Source organism: Castanea sativa, chromosome 7 (genome assembly GCF_040712315.1).
Source record: "Castanea sativa cultivar Marrone di Chiusa Pesio chromosome 7, ASM4071231v1".
Lineage (NCBI taxonomy): Eukaryota > Viridiplantae > Streptophyta > Magnoliopsida > Fagales > Fagaceae > Castanea > Castanea sativa.
In genome coordinates, this window is record NC_134019.1 from 2546963 (window position 1) to 2563723 (window position 16761).

Sequence of the window (16761 nt, forward strand, 5' to 3'; positions counted from 1 at the left end):
CATACATGTAAGGTTTCTAAACCTTCTTCTATTTGTATGCCCTAATGTTTTAGATCTAAGCATGTTTAGTTTTTAGGTTTTTCACATGTTTTTGTCCATATATTAGTATGTTAGATCTAGGATGTTCATAGTCTTGCATGAATTAGGATTTTCAATTTGAAATAAACTGTTCACATGCTCTTAGATTAAGGTTTTCCAATTTAAATAACATGTTCATATGCTCTAAGATTAGGGTTTGTCGCATTACATACATATTCATTATCTCTTTCAAATATCCAATCTATGCATGCCTATAATAGGATTTCATCATGTTCTTGGATGTTTTACCTTGTAATCACATGTTTCATATGATATAAACTGTTTGAATGATGTGATATGATCATTAGCCACCACAGTCTAGAAGATTGGTTTTACCAGGTAAGTTGGGTGTCTAATACGTTCCAAATCCTATAACGTAATATCTGAACTTAGATCAAGGATTGGTAAATTAGGCATATCCATGTAATCTTCTAAATCCAATTAGATTCTAAATTACATTTTGATTGGAATCCAATTTTGACAACGTGTCTATCTAATTTTTTAATTTTGTGGCAAATGAATTATTGAGTACAAAAATTGAAGAATCCAAATCTAATTAAATTCTAATATATATAATGAGAAACTATTATATATTTCAGAAATGTATAATTTAAACCTCTTCTAAAAAAAAGTATATTTTAAATCGTATAATTGTAATTATTTTTAATTTTATCCGTGCATATGCACGGGGTTGCACATTAATTGACCAGTTAAACCTAAGCTTAAAATTCCAATTGGACATTAATTTAATATAGAAATAAGAAGCTAAATTCTTAACACAAGTCTATTTGAATCGTGATTCAGAAATAGTTATTCATTTATTTTTCTCTTTATTCGCTTCTTTATTTGATTTGTTTGTTGTTGCTATTGTTGTTTTTATTTTTATTTTTCTTTTAACTAAGTTCTTGAGCACGAGAGTGTGGACAAGGTTAAGGATCTTTGTTTGCGGCTAGCTAGTATGGAAATATGAAAAAATTACATATACATAGATATTCATTGACCTTACATGAACTAGCCGTTTGGCTGAGTTCTTAGGCATGGACCTTTTTTTTTTTTTGGGGGGGGGGGGGAAGGTAATGCTATGTTTGGATGTTGGGAAAAGGAGGGGGAGTAGAGTAGAGGGAGGGAAAACAATTAAATTACCTTGTTTGGATGTTTTTTAAGGAAGGAGGGGGAATGAATTTGAGGGCTTTGGAGGGGTTTGAACTACTTCTAACCCCTCATTTTTAATTCCCCAAAATTGGAGAGATTTGGAGAGAGAGTAGAGAATAAAAATGCTTAACCAAATGAATTACCAAATTTGCCCTTACTATATTAACAAAATTACAAATAAAAAGATTAATTATTCCTTTCCCCCTTACTTAATTTTAAAAACATCCAAACAAGGTGGAGGATAACCATTCCCCTCTACTCTCTTTTTCCCTATTCTCCTTTCCTCTACTCTCCTCTTTCTCAAAACTTCCAAACATAGCATAAAAGTATTTCAAAAAAGGTAGGGGAATAAAAAATGTAGCAAATTATAGAAAGGGGGAATCAAACCTTTCTCTATCCTATAAACTTGGGCAAGAATCAAGTACAAAAGAGATGTGAATCACTCCCTCAAACTTGAACAAAATAGCCAGTTTGACAATATTATGAGTATTAAAATTAGCCACCCTAAAAAAATGGGTTACAACTCTCTCATCGGACAAATTCAAGATTAACAATGTTATGTACACATGTATGCGTACGTGCACACACTTCTTTTTGTTTTTAATTTTTTTTAACATTTTAACTTTTAGTTAAATATTTTCCTATTATGTAGGATTCTATAAAAAAATTATTAAAATTATTTATGAAAATAATGATTGCTTTAAAGATTTTATTTTTATTTTACTAAGTTGAATGTGAATTGAATATTTTATTTTAATAAGAGTTCAAAGAATGTCCAAAGCATAATTTTTTTAATATTTATTAATAGGAAAATAGAATTTTAAAATGGAGCCATTTGGTGGATAAAGAATTGAAGATCAATGGGAGAGAGATGAAAAGGTGAAAATGGAAAATGAAGGAAAAATGGAAAAAACAAACCAGCTTAAGGGAATTTAGTCTTATCATACACTAATCTGTGTTTTTTTCTTCTTCTACGTTTCACTATAAATTATAAAACTTTTACTATTAAGGCCCCAATTTGTTTCTCAAAAAAAAAAAAAGGCCTCAATTTATTTTTAATATATATATTTTTAACAAAATGATCTAAGTAATAAAAATTTAATAGCCATTGAAAAGGAGAGAACCAAAATTATTGGAATACTATAAATGCTACTATAAACTAATACACATATGATAAACTATTATATCAACTTTTACATATATAATATAAAAGGAAAATATTATAGTCACTACAATTTTTGTTAAAATAAAACTTACGTGGCAAGAATATGTATTGTGCCATGTCAAAATTTAGTTTTATATATTCGATTATAAACTAATTTACAAGACTTATGCAGTCAAATTTGTAATATTATAAATCATAATTTCACAACTCATAAAAAGTATAGACACCATTTATTTTGCTAAAAACTAAAAATTAAAAACAATAAAAAATTTACTGGGTTTAGATAGGACGTCTGCGTCTGCGTCTGCGTCTGCGTCGTTAAGCTTTCCGCGTTTTCTTTTTATTTTTTTTTTAAAGACCAGCGCTAGTGCACGCGGAAAGCTTACCGACGCAGACGCAGACGCGGACGTGGTATCCAAACCCAGCCAAAATTTCCAAACGCAAAACTTTGAGCTTAAGATAAAAATTGTGCGAAACTTTGAGTGCAAGATGCGCTCAACTGAAAATGAAAAAAACAATAATAATGGGTTCTTCGTCCTCTCATCTCATTTCTCTGAACACAACAAACATACAGTCACAGACCCTTTGAGCTCACTACTACTTTTGTGTGAGATAGATAATGGGTTCTTCGTTCTCTCAGCCCTTGAAAATGGTGGAAGTGAGATCAACTGCCTTTCCTCTGCCTCAGCTCTCAGTTCCACTTCAGCCTCAGCCTCAGCCTCAACCTCAGCTTCAGCCTCCCTCTGCTTCTGCGCGTAACTATGTTAACTTTTTTGGGTTTTATTTATTTATTTCATGCGTTTTCCTTTTTGGGTTTTGATAAATAGTCCTTGTCTTGGTACTTAAAATTCTGAGCTTTTTTTTTTTTTTTTTGGGTTTCATATATTTTGCAACCAAAGGGTCTCTCTGTCAAAATAATGTATGAAGCTTTACAATTTGGTGGACTCTGTGGATTAAGAAAGGGTAAATAAGAAATCAGAACTTGGGATGTGACCTTTATTCATATTTTTATATTTTGTTAGAAAAAAAATATCAGAACTTGGGTTGTGGTCTTTTTTGTAAAATGGCTGTGCATATTCAAAATTTATAGGAGTAAATTAGTTGAAAAATCAGAAGATGGGATGTGATCTGTATGTAAAATGGCTGTGCAGATTTAGTTCACTTCTATTTTTATTGTAATTAAGCAATGTTTCTCATTGTTGACTCATGTTTAATCCATTTGTTTGTCGTTTTAACATGTATGTGGCTTCGTGTTCATCCATAATATAAGCAATATTTAGCTTGAATTTGTTTTGCTAGCAGTTGTAGAGAAGGATTCTCTAAAACTTGTGTTGATGGAATTTGTTTAGGCTGTCCAGACCCCCCCTTGATGTACAAGAACCGTCTACAGGAATACACACAAAGGTCAGCCATTCCACAACCAATATATCAAACTATGAGTGAGGGACCATTTAATGCACTAAGGTTTAGGTCAACCGTGGAAGTGGATGGAGCGACCTATACCTCTCCAAACACTTTTTTACATAAAAAAGCAGCCGAACAAGATGTTGCCAAAATTGCGCTGGAACACATATCAAAGAGGATAAGGGATGAAGGATGTCCTCTTGTTCATGAGGTTTGTTACATCATGATTGTAAGCTTGTAATATATTTTATCTTTTTGCAAAGGATAGGAGATTATATTTTTTTAGGTTGAAAGAACCTTAGATTGTGAGGCTGAAAGATGCTCTGTGAAGATGATCTTTTCATTTCTATTACAATAAACATTTGTTGACTTTAAGTCATTAGAACATATTTAGGTTGCATCTTTTCTTGGTAGATTAATCTTGACCATCAGTAATTAAATCTAGATGATAAATATTCAAGCTAGATCATAAGGCTAAAAGATGCTTATAAAAAAATTCATTGTCATAGTTGCATTGTAATATTAAAGGTACAACCATGTGCACGTTATTTTGCTTTAACGTTAACATCTTAGATAAATGTTATGTTACTATATATTAATGTTTGTATGGTTATTGATAAGGAACGTGTTTTCTAAATGACAAGCTGACAAGTGTGTTATTGTTGGAGAAAAGGGATTTTTTCCCCCCCAGATTAGACTTCACTTATTAAGCTATATATATATATGTTCTCCCTAGTATCACAATGCCTTTTCCAAAGGCATTGAGATTTATGAGTTTCTTTGTGAGAAGAATGGCAGGGGTTGAAATAATATCATTAAATCACTTTATATTTGTAACTCATCTAATTATGGAACTTGCACTTTATTGTTTAGGCATGTGAATGTAAGGAATTATGAATGATGAATGCAGATATGAAGTGTATTGTTAATGTTCTTATAAATGTTATATATGCTCAATTTGTTGAGAAATAGGCTTTTATTTATGCATGTTTGACATATTTTATGTTAGATGTTCTATTGTTCCTTCAAGGGTTGACCGATATCTTTTTTTTTTTTCCTTTTTAAGTAACCTTTTTGTGGTTATTTTCTAGGATACGGTATTTTGCAAGGCTATACTTAACGAGTTTGCTCTCAAGATGAATTTGGATAAGCCTACTTTCAATACAGTTCAGCCAGAAGGGTTGCTACCAGATTTCATATCTACTTCAGTTTTTAATGGTGTATGCTATACTGGTACCCATGGTCGGAACAAGAAAGAAGCTGAACAATTGGCAGCACGCGCTGTTATTATATCTCTTTTGGGTATCTTTTCCTTTTTGATTAATATGAAGTTGTTTTAAATCTATTTATGCCACGTGTGTTCTAAACTTTGTGGCTAACTAATTGAGGATATAATGCAGGAAATTCTGGATCGGGAACCATTCTTTTTGAGATAATAAAGTCTAAAGAAAAACTCTATGCTGCATTGCATAAAGTGAAAAGTGCAAGCCATGCCACTATTAATGCCATACCCCAGAGTGTTGAAGTGCAAGTAGCAAGTCCAGGGGCCTCCTCAGGAACACATCCCCTCCAAGAACAGAAAATACCAAAACCTGAACCATCAACACAACTGATCAGTGCACAAACCTCATCTCAAGCAGTCAGTCTTCCAATTGAATTTGTGCCTGCTGTTTTACCAGAGCCTTCAGGTGTAGGTTCAAGTTCCTCAAAGAAGCGCCGCAAGAATAAGAACAAAGCTAACAAGAAAGTGTGGTCTGACGCTCAGTAAGTCTTAGCCTCTCTCTTTTCATTTCTGGCATGATTCTTTTGTCTTATTTGCTGTAGGTTTCATTCTCTTGTTAATATTACTAATTCGGGCACTTATTAATTCTTCTTTGCCTATGGAAATAAACCTTCAGAAATGATTCTCCCCTTTAAAATTAATTTATAATTTTTGAACTAACTGTGCATTTATGTTGTGATTTGTTTATATCTGACCCTGTATGCTGACAATAATTTTCTGGGAGGTATCATTGGAGTTACTGATTTCAAAAGATCTTTTCATTTAATCCTGCAATATTTTATGAAAAAAAAAATAGACAGCTATAATAATCATGTTATCAACAAACTTGTTAGCAGAATGCAGTGGCAGCTCTCGAACATAGGTGAAAAGCATGGGAGAATAATCACTTCCATAAATTAATATCAAGCACAGTATACTTTTTTCTGAAAAATATCCTGCTCATTGAATTTATATTTACTGGTGACTACTTTCTGCACCCTTTGCTCATGGTTATTATTCATTTGCACTCCCACTTTGAAAAATTATTGTTTTACTCCCTTAATTCCATCATAGAGAGTTATTGTTTCAATTCTTTCTAAAATAAATAGCTGTAGAGAAGAAAAAAGAAAATGTTTTCCTTGCCAGTTTACCTTAAGAACCCATCCGTGCTAATGCTCTTCACACGTATTCCAGCCACCTGACCACACATGGTTTTAAACCTCTGACCATAATATGATGTATCGGTGCCTTTGCCACTAAATGCTGTCGTTGAATGTTGAGCTGCTGGGTCATATTCTTTGATGTTATGAAGTCTGAACCAGGGGCATTGTCATATTTAATTGGAAAATAATTATTAATAATATTAATCCATATTGTTTGCAGTGTTGTAAAAAGTGTGCTAGGCATGCTTAAACTTCAAAGCTCAGAGCTCCAAGGTCTGATGGTGCTTTTTGAAGAAGCTGAAAGCACGCCTAGGTGCACTTTTTTATATTAAAAAATATTAGCAATCATTAAAATTAACCACTCATTTTGAAGGAAATGATATGGGCCATTGACTATAAAATCACTATTCTTAAGATTCTATACAACACAATTTTTTGTTTACATATCAAAAGAAACAATCAAGGATAATTTACTATTCTTGTGCTTTTTGGTTTTTGCGTTTTCATATACTTCATTTTGATCATAGCTATAACAATTATGTATTTTTATAAAGCAAAGAGAATGATACTATGTTTTCCATTAATAATCACAAGACAATGATAGTTTAACTAAATTCTCAAGTTGAAGTTGCTTTATGGTTAAATACTTTAATTGGATCTATGTAATTTTCTTGTTGCTACTTCTTTCGGGAAAAATTTCCACATCATGCTGTTATTTATTAGTCATAAAGATAAAAGTAATATAATCCTTTTGTATCTTACTGAGGAAAAATGACATTTTCAAGGTATATGGTTTCATTAGACTAACACATCTTTGTCCTTTGGATGATCATTAAGGTCATAAATTAGATACTTACATAAGAAAGAAAGCTTGATCTTACATTTCTGTCAAATTACTATCAGTTCTTGTCCTGCAAATGTTCACCAATTCCTCACTCATTTTAAAACTTTTCTTCAGTAACTCTTGAAGCTGGCAGGCATTTGTCTTTCTTTCTCCCCATTTCATGCCCTTTTGCATCACAAATCTTTTTGTGCATGATGCTGTTCTTGTATAGATGTTTATATTGCATAATTGAAAGTAAATCTGTTGTTTAATTTGCAGGTCCTCAATTTCTGAAATGCCAGTAGCTCAAGCCCCGATGACTTAAGCCCCGCCTTATTCGGTAGGCTCCACGAATGAACTGGCTCATTTGTGATGTATCTTGTGGATTTAGTTTAGCTTGTTGTGTATGTATTGTGTCTGTATTTAGTTTAGGGCTTTAGGCTGACTCAAAACTCTCATCTTGGGTTTTTGTAAGACAATAATTCCTCCCTGTTTTTGTCCTAGTTTTATTAAGAATTATATTGTTTTTTCCTGCTCCCTAGTGTCAAGATCACTTCTGTAGGGAAAATAAATGTGAAGGTGGTAAAGTAGTGCTATTCATGATATACGCCTCTCAATTTTTTTTTCCACCACTATGATATACACAAGTCTAGACATTGGTAACCACTGTCAGATAAATGTTAAAGACAAATGGAAAGAAAGGCTGTAAAAGATTTTCCAATTTTACACTTTTTCTGGTCAATCAAAAATATTTTTGGGTTTGATTAAAATTTCCCAATAAAACAAATACATGAAGCCTTTGTATACAAACTCATTCTTTTCAGGGATCCTTCCCAAGAGTTATCGCTCCTTGGCATTGCAATTTTAGGACCCATGAATTGCTTGGCTTTTGTTAGGGTGGGAAGAGTGGCTTAGAATTAATAGAAGAGGAGAAGTTGATTAGGCTATTGTTACAACTAACGGATGAAATGACTTATTATGGACCCAGGGAACTAAAATGACAATGCACCAAACTAAAAGAGTTTAAATTATATTTTTGTCATTCAGTCATTTTTATTCATATCTTAGTTAGATTCATTGATTTGTATACCTATGATAACCATATGATGTAGATTTGCTTCAAACATGCATTTAACACAAAGGATAACAGGTTCATGCATCGTTTGTTAAATTTTCTAATTTTAGATCACGTAAAACTAATAAATAAAAAAATTGTTTTTTTTTTTCATTATTTAGTTTCTGTCCACATGTTATCTAGATAGATCCATGCATACTGCTGGTAATGGTTAAGAAAAAAGGCAATAAGATAGCTTATTGTCTGGCTCGGTTTGTTGTTCATGTGCCAAGTTTTTTAGTTTGGATGGAGGATGTTCCGTTCCAGTCTTTTTTTGTACTCCAGGCTAATTTAGCCCGTGTTTCTTAATTTAAATGCATTTTCCTTTTTCTCAAAAAAAAAAAAAAAAGTTATTCAAGTTCAAGATTTTGTAAATGCATTTGAAATATGTTCATTCATCGTGTATAGAAAGCATCTAGGACTTGCGATTGCATAATCATATTCTCACATGCTCATACATTTTCATATGATTTAGTTGATGGTTCATGCATCTTAAATTAGATTGTATTACATGCTTTTATTTCTTGTTCATCTTTACTAAACATGCCATCAATTTTTTTCTTTTATGCCTAATTCGTCTGTGCGAGCTTGTCAGCAATTTCTTTTCATTATGTTAACAACTTGTGCATAAAGTTACTTATTTGTTTTTTTCATTTTGACGTCTTTATCATTATTGTATGATAAGATAGGTCTTACCTATGCAATTATCCTTTGTATTTTCTTTTCAAATCTAATTAGGAAACAAAGCTGTGCAAGGTTTTTTTTTTTTAAAATTGCATCTAGAACTAAAGCGTTGTAATTTATATTCTATTGACATTGCATGTAATTTTCATTTATGACAATAAAGACCTAAAGCTATACCGGTGTTTTAATTCAAAGGCAAGCGTTGTAATACCACATTTCAGCCGCCTCCTTCCCCAGTTTTTTTATGCTCTCTCACTATGAGATGACTAATCAGTGGCTTAGTTCCAGTAAATTGCCCTCAAAACTGACCAACCTGAACCGATTCTCTCTCTCTCTCTCTCTCTCTCAATTGTCAAACTCTATCGTTTCATTCTGATTTCGGCTGCCAAATTGTTTGCTGGATCTTCAGGAAAATGGGTACGTTGCTTCGTACTTTCCACACTTGTTTTCGTTCTTATTGTTATTCTACTCTTACTGCTGCTGCTGCTACTAGTATTGCTAGTGCTTAAAAAAACCCGAATCACAATCACAATCAAGATCAATTCTTGAAATCGTGTTAGAGATCAGTGCAGATCTAGAAGCTTTAGGAATGTTGATTATGCCTTAGACCTGTTTGATACAATGGTTCACATGCGCCCTTTGCCTTCCATTGACGATTTTAATCGCATGTTGGGTGCCATTGCAAGAACGAAGCATTACCCAGTAGTCATTTCTCTAATTAAACGAATCGAATCATTTGGTATCTCTCCTGATGTTTATACTCTTACTATTTTGATTAACTGCTTCTGCCATTTGAATCGTCTAGATTTTGGGTTTTCTATCTTGGCCACAATTTTGAAACTTGGTTATCACCCAAACTCTGTTACTCTAAACACCCTTGTCAAGGGGCTCTGTCTTCAACGTAACATTGCTGGAGCTGTGAGGTTGGTAGAAGAAATGGAGAAGAATGGGTATAAGCCTGATGCAATTACTTGTGGAACAATACTAAATGGTTTGTGTAAGATTGGACAAACAAGTATGGTTTTTAGGTTGCTTAGGAAGATGGAAGAAGGGAATTATGAGCTTGATTCAACAGCGTATAGCACAATCATTGATAGTTTATGTAAGGATAGATTGGTGACTGAGGCTTTGAGCCTTTTACTTGAAATGATGAGTAATGACATTCAGCCGAACCTTTTCACTTACAATTCCTTAATTCAAGGCCTATGCAATTTCAGACAATGGAGAGTGGTTTGTACTCTGTTGAATGAGATGGTGCAAAGGAAGATCATGCCAGATGTGTATACCTTCAATATAATGGTGGACACAATTTGCAAAGAGGGAATGCTGACAGAGGCAAAAATAGTTTTTGATGTGATGATTGAAAAAGGAATCATGCCTGACACAATCACTTACAATTCTCTAATTGATGGTTATTGTTTGCAAAGCAAAATGGATGATGCAGTCAAAACATTTAATATGATGGATGAGAGGGGTTGTTCACCTGATGTGTTTAGCTATAACATATTAATCAATGGATTTTGCAAAAATAAAAGAATTGATGAAGCAAGGAGTCTCTTTGATGAAATGTCCAACAAGGGAGTGGCTCCCAACATTGTGACTTATAACACTCTTATAGGTGGGTTTTGTCGAGTGGAGAGACCCCAGGCTGCACTTGACCTATTTCATAAGATGCAGGCATGTGGCCAACTTCCAGATCCCCAAACCTATGGTATCTTGTTGGATGGCCTTTGTGAGAACAAAAAAATTGGGGATGCGATGACATTGTTTCAAGAGATGGAAGACAAAAAGTTGGACCACAATATTGTGTTTTACAACATCTTGATTGATGGTATGTGCAATACTGGGGAACTTACAGCTACAAGAGAAATCTTTTGTAGTGTTGTTGCAAAAGGATTGCAAACTAATGTTCGGACTTACAATATAATGATCAAAGGGTTTTGCAAAGAGGGGCTACTTGATGAAGCGAGCTGCTAGAGAAAATGGATGGGAACCATTTCTCTCCTAATGATCGAACATATAACTCAATCATCCAAGGGTTGCTACAACAGAATAAGACAGCAAAGGTTATGGAATTAATTAAGATAATGGTTGACAAGGGTTTTTGAGCAAATACAACCACTACATCCACGTTGTTTGACTTGCTATCTGCAAATCCAACAGATAAAGCACTTCAAGAATTACTTATTAAGACTTTGCCAGTCAATCTATAAGGTGTATGTATATTTGTTGGAAGTGGTTATTTACTTTTTAATGGTCAAACTGGCAATCTAAGACTAATGTTTTCAGCGTAGGTACGAATACAAGGATATTGAAGAAGTTGTCTGCTTCCTTGTCCAAATATTCCAAATCAGAATCGATGGTCAAATCATGGAGAACAGAGCAGGCAGCAAGGAATGTTGAGAGAGAGTTGTGGTTCGCATAGTAAACTTGTACAAGTTGTAGAATCTTGAGACTTGGGAACATAAAAGAAGTTGAAGCAGAATCAGAATTTGTATATTTACTTCATTTTAATGGAATGTTAAATTCGATGAGATTTTATTTTGTTGTTTTTGTTAAACAATCTGGCAATCTGCATGAAAATATTTCTTTATATTAATGTCAAATTTTTAATTAGTTTGTATTATTAAGCATTATTTCTTAGGTAAAAACTTTGGTCTACAATACTATTTTAGTTCATCGAAACTTCAGATTATTAATTTGTAAGAAAAAATGTGTAAAATTTTTTAGGTCCAAAATTATTAGGTGTTGTCAATTCATATCCAAAACTTTGATTAATTGTATTTTTAGTCTTGGGCTAGCAAGTCTTAGGCTAGATCCAGAAGGTGTTCAGGTAGTATCAATTGAAAACACAATCAAAATAAGCTCAAAGATAGCTGAGAGAGAAAACTCTAACTTACACTTGTTGAACCTGTGAGTTCCAAAAAAAGAAGGAGATTCGTGCACCTTGAAGTTTGCTACATTCGATAGGAGATCCATGAACGCTGAAGAAGTCTGCTGTGAATCAAAGTCCAACAAGGTGGGAATTGGGCTAATATTAGTAGATTCTACAGTAGGTAAATATTTGGGATTGTGTAAGATTTCTTGTACTTGTAATCTCAATTTTAGTTCAGTGGACTCTGTCAGGGTGGTGACCTACGTTATGTTGGAGTTTTTTCCTGCATTTTTCTCAGCATTACCATATCGTCATGTTTATTTATTTTCCACTACATACTCTTTAATTTGGTGGTGAGGTTGTCTTTTATTGGACATTGCATGAAACTCGACTAATTAATTAAGTTGAGAAATTATTATTATTATTATTTTTTGAGATAGTTACAATATGCTGTTAATCCCGCATCTCGAACCTTTTTCTTCCTAGACTCCAAGCATTTTATGCATGAGAAGGTCCAATTTAGTTACAAGGTCCTTGGCAATTAGTTAATTTAATTGGAGTTACTAACGGTTTTTATGGTTTAACTTTTGATTTTCTTGGTTTTTATCAAACCAGTTCTCAATTGGACGGTTTAGCTTGGTTTTAAAAACAATGCCTAAATTCTCATGACAATAATCAATTCAAAATTTCATCTTCATGCCAGCATTCTAAACTCCGTTAAAAAAAAAAAAAAAAAATCACTTACTTGTCTACTCATATCCATTTTTCACAAGTCTTCTTCATCTCTCTCAATTGTTGAAGTCTCTAATAATGCTTTGTAATTTTTTTTTTTCAATTACAGTTTAAAAAAAGAAGAGAAAACAACCATTTTGAGTAATTTACCGTAATATTTCATGACTTATAGTTGGATATCCCACGTGCATCAACTTTTGGTAGTATCATGATTTCAAAAACCGGAATGGTCAAAGAACATAAATAGGTTCAATTTCTAGTTTTTACCTGTTGAACCGAAAGTTTTCATAGTTCAATATTTGGTTTTCTCAGTTTTTACCAAACCGATTATGGTTTTGAGTTCAGTTTCCAGTTGAACCATTTGGATCAGTATGGATTTTTAAACCGTGGGTAGTATATTAAATACACTCTTTCTTAGTGGGTCGTGGAACAAACTGGCTGCCACTAGCTCTCTTTGAGTTGGTGTCGAATTGGGCTCCCAAGCTTAATTTGGCATATATCTTAAAGAGCTGTTGTTTGTAGTTGTGATTGAAGTAACTTCACTTTTATTTGGATTCATCATTGACACACATTTTATTATACACTAGCCTCTAAGCACGCATGTGAAGCTTTTTTTTTTTTTTTTTGTTAAGGTTTATAATTTACATCAATTATAATTTAGGATTACTACATTTGCCAATCACAAAAATACCTACGAGCGTGATGAAAAAACTATTTCACCCACAAACGTGCGTTTGTGGGTGTGGTGAGTGTTATGTGTTTGTGGGTGAAATAATTTTTTCATCATACACCTAGGTATTTTTGTGATCGAAAAATTGTGAGTGTAATAAGTGTTATGCATTTGTTGGTGAAATGATTTTTTCATCACATGCCTTGGTATTTTTGTTATTATAAATTGCAGTAACTCAAATTATAATGGATGAAAATTATCAATATTTATAGAAAAAATAAATAAATAAAAGAGCCTTTTAGCACATGCGTGAGCGCGTGCTCAAATACTAGTATTCCGTAATTATCAAGCATGTGTTCAAAGGCTCTTCTAATTTTTTGAAAAGGTTAATAATTTTTATTGATCATAAGGCAAATAAGGACTTGCAGAGAGTGCCTCATGAAACGATGCCATTCGTTTTTGTACTCCCTACATAAATAAATAAAACTCCCCTTTCCTACCAAAAACATAAAACTCCCCCACTTCTCAATGGTTGACGCCATCAAGATTAAGGTAGCAAAAATGTTTAGTCGATTCCTTGATGGCTCCTATCCTAAATTCCATGACGATAATCAACTCAAATTTTCATCTAATGTTGGTATGCTCATGTTGAGTCACGTCAACAGCTATGTCATTTTCATCTTCTTTTTTGTATTTGTCCAACAATTTTAAAATAGTTTTTATTAATTTTAAAATACTAATAAATATAAAATAAATCTCAACCCTATCTCCACTATAGAACCCACTTCTTTTTAATTTAATTCCATCATAAAGCCCAAACCCAAAGCCTTTTCAACCAAAACCCTTTGTGAAACCCTTTGTTTTCAAGGTTACAAACTTTAAGTTTTGCCTTTCCTTTTGTTGCATGAACGGTTTCAGCTATTTCAAAATTATTAATAAATTATTTATATATTGATACAACTTATGCATGGTTTGTGTTTGGCCGGCTCTCATTCTATTTCTTTTTGCCATATTCAATGCTTGCACTGTCATCTTACAAGTGAACTTTTGTTATACTCATTGCCGTTTACTTTATTTAAAAGCCTATCAAGGTAATACTAGTAAAGAAAATGAATCAACTTGTGGTCATATTTACTTCTCACCTTCTCTACATTGCTTTAAAGAACAGAAGAGCAAGGTTGTGGCTGTATGGCGCAGGTTTGTCGAGATAAAAGTAATAGCTATTTATTGAATAGGTTACATGTTCAATCTAAAATTTACTACTTTGTTATGCAAAAGATATAGAACTATTCGGTTGCTCCACAACTATTATTTTACCATTAATGAAAGTAACAGACACATGTTAATTTATTTGCTACCCTCATCATTTGTTGATTATTTAGATACATGGAGTATGTGATTGCTAATGAAAACCTTATAATATTAATTAAAATATGGCTAGGTTGGTAGATCAAAATTATGCCGTACAAATCAATTCAAATCAAGACAGGGCAGCTCCACCTTAAGGCCAGGGTGGTCCTAGGACCACCTTGACCTGGAAATTTTTTTATATATATAATAATTTAAATTTTTTATTTGTCTACCCTACAAATAAAAATTTGAGAACACCCTTAGTTTTTTTATGCCAAGAAAATTAAATTTTGCTTCATAATTTGTTCTACATTCAGTAGATGAATAATTGTTTGGTTGTGTACATTGAAAGAACTTGTAGCATTGATAATGAGACTATCATGCAACAATTTCAAAATATGAAAACTCATAAAAGACAATTGTAAACTTTATTTAGTTGTGTATTTTTTATTGTTGTTGTCAATATATGAATTTCTCTTTTTGTTAGATTGTATAATTTATGCTTCTTAAGGAACACCCTAAGAAAAATTGTTGGAGCCGCCACTTATCAAAACATCTAAATAATGATATACTTTATGGAGGAGAACATTAAACGTAAATTATAATTGAAATATATATCCAATACAATAAGATTTAAGCTTTATAGTGGAGGGTATATGAAAGACTTCTATTTGCAAAAAAAAAAAAAAAAAAGCAAAAAATAATTGCTAATAATTTAAGCAATCACTCATCCATAAAACAAGCAAAACATTATAAATTAAAATTCTAAACAACTTCAAAAAATACAAACCAAAAATATCATAAAAATACTCTCTACCAATCACGAAATGAGCGTACAACATGAATTACTTATAGAATTATTGCTCGAAATATTTTCTAATGTTCAAAGACGAGGTACAAAAAATTAAGTTCACAACTGATTTATGTTACTTTCACATGAACTCTCCACTTTTTCTCTACTAATCACAATCTTTCACATCCAAAATTGTCCAAAACAGTCACACAAAATATTGTAGTCCTATATTTTCTCTTTTTATTAACTTTATACAATGAAGTTGTGCACAGTTCTAAAGTCATTGTTATAATTTGAAATTATAAAAAAAAAAAAAAAAACTTTGAGTTCATGGATCCAATATTGCAATTATGATGATAATAATGTTCACGTGTCATCCTTAGTATATGATTATTGTCATGTTTTGTCACCACTTGAATTTTTTTTAGTACATACATTTCTTAATACGTGTTTCTATTTTTTAAAAATAACTGCAAACATTTCAATTGGCTAACCAAAAAAATAAAAGTTATTCACCACATCAATCTAACTAGATTGCTCCAAAATCCTTTATTCCTTCAAAAGGATGAAGAAAAACTCATTCATCAATGCTTTAGGGCTGGAAAAAAAAACAAACACTATTTTGGGTCGGAGCTCACAAATATTTTGTACAAAATCAAACTAAAGTGAGAAAAGAAATCCTTCTTCTAACCAACGTAAAAAAAAAAAAAAAAAAAAAAAGAAAAAAAAAAGAAAAAAAAAGAAGAGACAAAAATGCAAAATATGGACTCGCAATTGGCTGTTATGCAAATCAAATGATGAGGGAAATGAAGAACTACATGTAACATGCAAAATGTGCTCAATTGACTTGGAAATGTACAAATTAGCCAACCAAGTGTGGTAGAAATTATGTTTCAAAAAAAAAATCTACAATAAAAATTTTCTCTTTCTATTCCAAATACTAATCTCTAATAATACAAAATTAATTCCATGATCAAAACTTCTAGTCACCATGAATCTTGCAATATATTGGTCACACACACACACACACACACACACACACGTGCGTGTGTGTGTGTGTGTGTGTGTGTGTGTGTGTATCTATATATATATATAGAGAGAGAGAGAGAGAGAGAGAGAGAGAGAGAGACATAAATAATGCAACTTGAGTAGTAATACATAGAAAAATATTATCAATAATAATAACACTACTATAAAAAAAATTATCACGCCGCACGGGTTCGTGACTAGTTTAATCAAAAGTCAAAGCATTGATTGATTTTCTAACAAAATAAGCATAAATTGATTAATTAGACAAGTAATTAATTAATTATATATATTTGAAATTAATTTTCTGACCTTGAGGGCCAAGAAAATCATAAAATAAAGTTAAAATTTAGAGGGAATCAAACCACAATTGAAAACGGTAACAGACAAACCCTGAAAAGGAAAAGATTTAGGAGGATCTAGACCAAGTGTTGATCGGCACTTGGACCATATTATCCAAATTATCTTCCC

The 16761-nt window shown here is 32.3% G+C and overlaps 1 protein-coding gene and 1 pseudogene across 1 annotated transcript; both read left to right on the forward strand.

Annotated features, from left to right (window-relative positions):
- Positions 1 to 2877: 2877 nt before the first annotated feature.
- LOC142643024 (double-stranded RNA-binding protein 4-like) lies at positions 2878 to 7582 on the forward strand. The gene is made up of 5 exons (XM_075817550.1): positions 2878 to 3150; positions 3745 to 4010; positions 4891 to 5101; positions 5200 to 5563; positions 7326 to 7582. Exons 1-5 carry the CDS (start codon positions 3015 to 3017, stop codon positions 7369 to 7371), a joined length of 1023 nt encoding a protein of 340 aa, XP_075673665.1. The 5' UTR covers positions 2878 to 3014; the 3' UTR covers positions 7372 to 7582.
- Positions 7583 to 9465: 1883 nt separating this feature from the next.
- On the forward strand, positions 9466 to 11323 carry LOC142642059 (uncharacterized; annotated as a pseudogene).
- The last annotated feature ends 5438 nt before the right edge of the window (positions 11324 to 16761 follow it).

Coding starts and splice junctions, on each gene's coding strand:
- LOC142643024 (XM_075817550.1), top strand. CDS start 3,015: ATGGGTTCTTCGTTCTCTCAGCCCTTGAAAATGGTGGAAGTGAGATCA. Junction 4,011..4,890: donor GATGTCCTCTTGTTCATGAG/GTTTGTTACATC, acceptor GTTATTTTCTAG/GATACGGTATTTTGCAAGGC. Junction 5,102..5,199: donor TGTTATTATATCTCTTTTGG/GTATCTTTTCCT, acceptor GATATAATGCAG/GAAATTCTGGATCGGGAACC.